At 43.5% G+C, this 2,139-nt stretch overlaps 1 protein-coding gene across 1 annotated transcript in view; it reads left to right on the top strand.

Annotated features, from left to right (window-relative positions):
- Positions 1 to 2,139, top strand: part of LOC106816804 (protein FAM135A-like) — a 21,226-nt gene that overhangs the window by 893 nt on the left and 18,194 nt on the right. Inside the window, 1 exon segment of the mRNA XM_014821428.1 lies at positions 475 to 557. Within this exon segment, the coding sequence (XP_014676914.1) occupies positions 475 to 557 (83 nt within the window).

Here is a 2,139-nt window from a genome sequence, read left to right as displayed (position 1 = left end):
CTCTCTCTCTCTCTCTCTCTCTCTCTCTCTCTCTCTCTCTCTCTCTCTCTCTCTCTCTCTCTCTCTCTCTCTCTCTCTCTCTCTCTCTCTCTCTCTCTCTCTCTCTCTCTCTCTCTCTCTCTCTCTCTCTCTCTCTCTCTTCTTCTCTCTCTCTCTCTCTCTCTCTCTCTCTCTCGCTTTCTCTCTCTCTCTCTCTCATTCCCTCTCTCTTCTCCTTCTCACTTTTTATTATTACACTCTTTATCCTGGCCACTAAAGCTTTCCGCTTCTTCACTGAACTCTTCCTATTCTCTTCCTTTCCTTGGCCTTTACCTGCCAGACAATATCCTCACTCAACGAAGCTCTGTTCACTTTTTCCTCCTTAGGGCTCCCCCCTGGACTACTGTCTGAAGTTGATGATCCCCACGGTACTACTGCTAATCACTGCTTACCCAATAACGGCTAGATCTCATATTGTGTCTCCGTCGCTTCCAGGTACTACCAGGTGAGGGCAGCACTGAAGCACTCGGCGCGCATCCCTGGGAAGGTAGAAGCCTCGCTGCTGCCTCTCGAATCTGGTGAGTGACGTCAGCAGAGAGAAAGGGGGGGGGGTGCATCCAAGACCGGACAGAAGCCGTGACAGGTGTAGAAATTAACTTTTGAACACGGAGTCCAACGGACTCCCTACCCTCAAAAAAAGGGAGTCCTCAGTCCGACTCGAGGTTCAAGATTAAAGATAACGCATACATGTGTTTATTTTGAATGAAGATTCATGCGGTTGCACGTCTGTCAAATTTTCTTTGGACATTAGCTGAAAATATACGGTAATTCCATGAGGTCGTGCTCTGGAACGAACTAGTTAGTATGGCAGAATTTTCAGGGAGTCGCACGGACTCCTGCATATGTCAAATCAGGGAGTCCGACAGTAAATCAGGGAGTATTTGACTCCGGACTCCCGTTAATTTCGCACCCTGCCGTGATGTGGTCGGGGTTATGTTGTATTCGAGTCAGCATGCTCAGAAGTGATTTTTGCCTCGTGATGCCCTCCTTACGTTAAAGTGATTACGTCACTGTAAATAGTAAAAGTTAAAAAAACATGTCGATTTTTTCACAAAATGTTAATGATTCTGTTATCACTTTTTATGGTTAGATTGTCGCATTAAAATTTCTATTTTGCTGTTCCGTTCGATGTGAACAAACGCTCGTGACTTATACATAGCCTATAGCAAGCATTTAATGTCGTGATCAATATATCAAATCGCCCAGTCAAATTTTTTGGATTTTTAACTAGTTGAAAAACAATCTTATCAGGTAAGAATTAGAGGATACATTTAGTGCCGATAGTACGTACTTTTCATGTAAAAAAATTGCAACAGAAATTTTACAAATATACACCATAGAAAATTCGTGACGTAAGTCAATTTAATCGAAATGTATTGCAGCAGATTCATAATTAACATTTTATGTCGTCGCTGGCTTACACATGATGGACTGATTGTTAATTTTTTATTCACTAGTATGAATTTTGATTCATTCCGTCATTTTCGTTCTTGCTAGCGAGCGAATTTTCAACTATGAACGAACAAAGTTATCATTCGCGCAAGTAGCTAATTGCTGGTTGGTTACCATGGTGATAATTTCCTACTGAATGCTGAGGAACTGAAGGCGCTGTACTGATTAAAATGAAACGTAATTACAATTCCCCGTCACGTCTGATAGAGGCTGTGTCGCTGCTTTCACCTGTATTGTATAGAGATGCGGTACACGCTTCCAACGTCCTTCACTGCTTCTTGCTGCGTGCACGTGTAGTGGGCGCTGTCTATGAGATGACAGTGTTCGCTTGAGTGCACTTGGATGGCATGGCTACAACAAAGCATGACTTGAGGTTCTCTATCCGTGTGCCGCGCGGAAAATAGCTAAGAAATAATTACGTAATGGGGTGAGCAGTAACTTGAAGCTGACAAGGATGAAGTTGACTGAAGGAAGTAGAGAGGAAGGCATGTGGGCGTTATTAAGGGAAGTGTCGGAGAAGTGAGCTCTTCCATTGTGGTCATAAAATGATGTATGCGCTCACGGTCACTTCATCAGATTTTGGCAAGCAATACAGACACACACACACTCTCTCTCTCTCTCTCTCTCTCTCTCTCTCTCTCTCTCTCT

This window comes from Priapulus caudatus, unplaced genomic scaffold (assembly GCF_000485595.1).
Source record: "Priapulus caudatus unplaced genomic scaffold, Priapulus_caudatus-5.0.1 Scaffold1491, whole genome shotgun sequence".
Lineage (NCBI taxonomy): Eukaryota > Metazoa > Priapulida > Priapulimorpha > Priapulimorphida > Priapulidae > Priapulus > Priapulus caudatus.
Note: the sequence above shows the minus strand (reverse complement) of the source record. Positions and strands in the feature narration are given on the sequence as shown.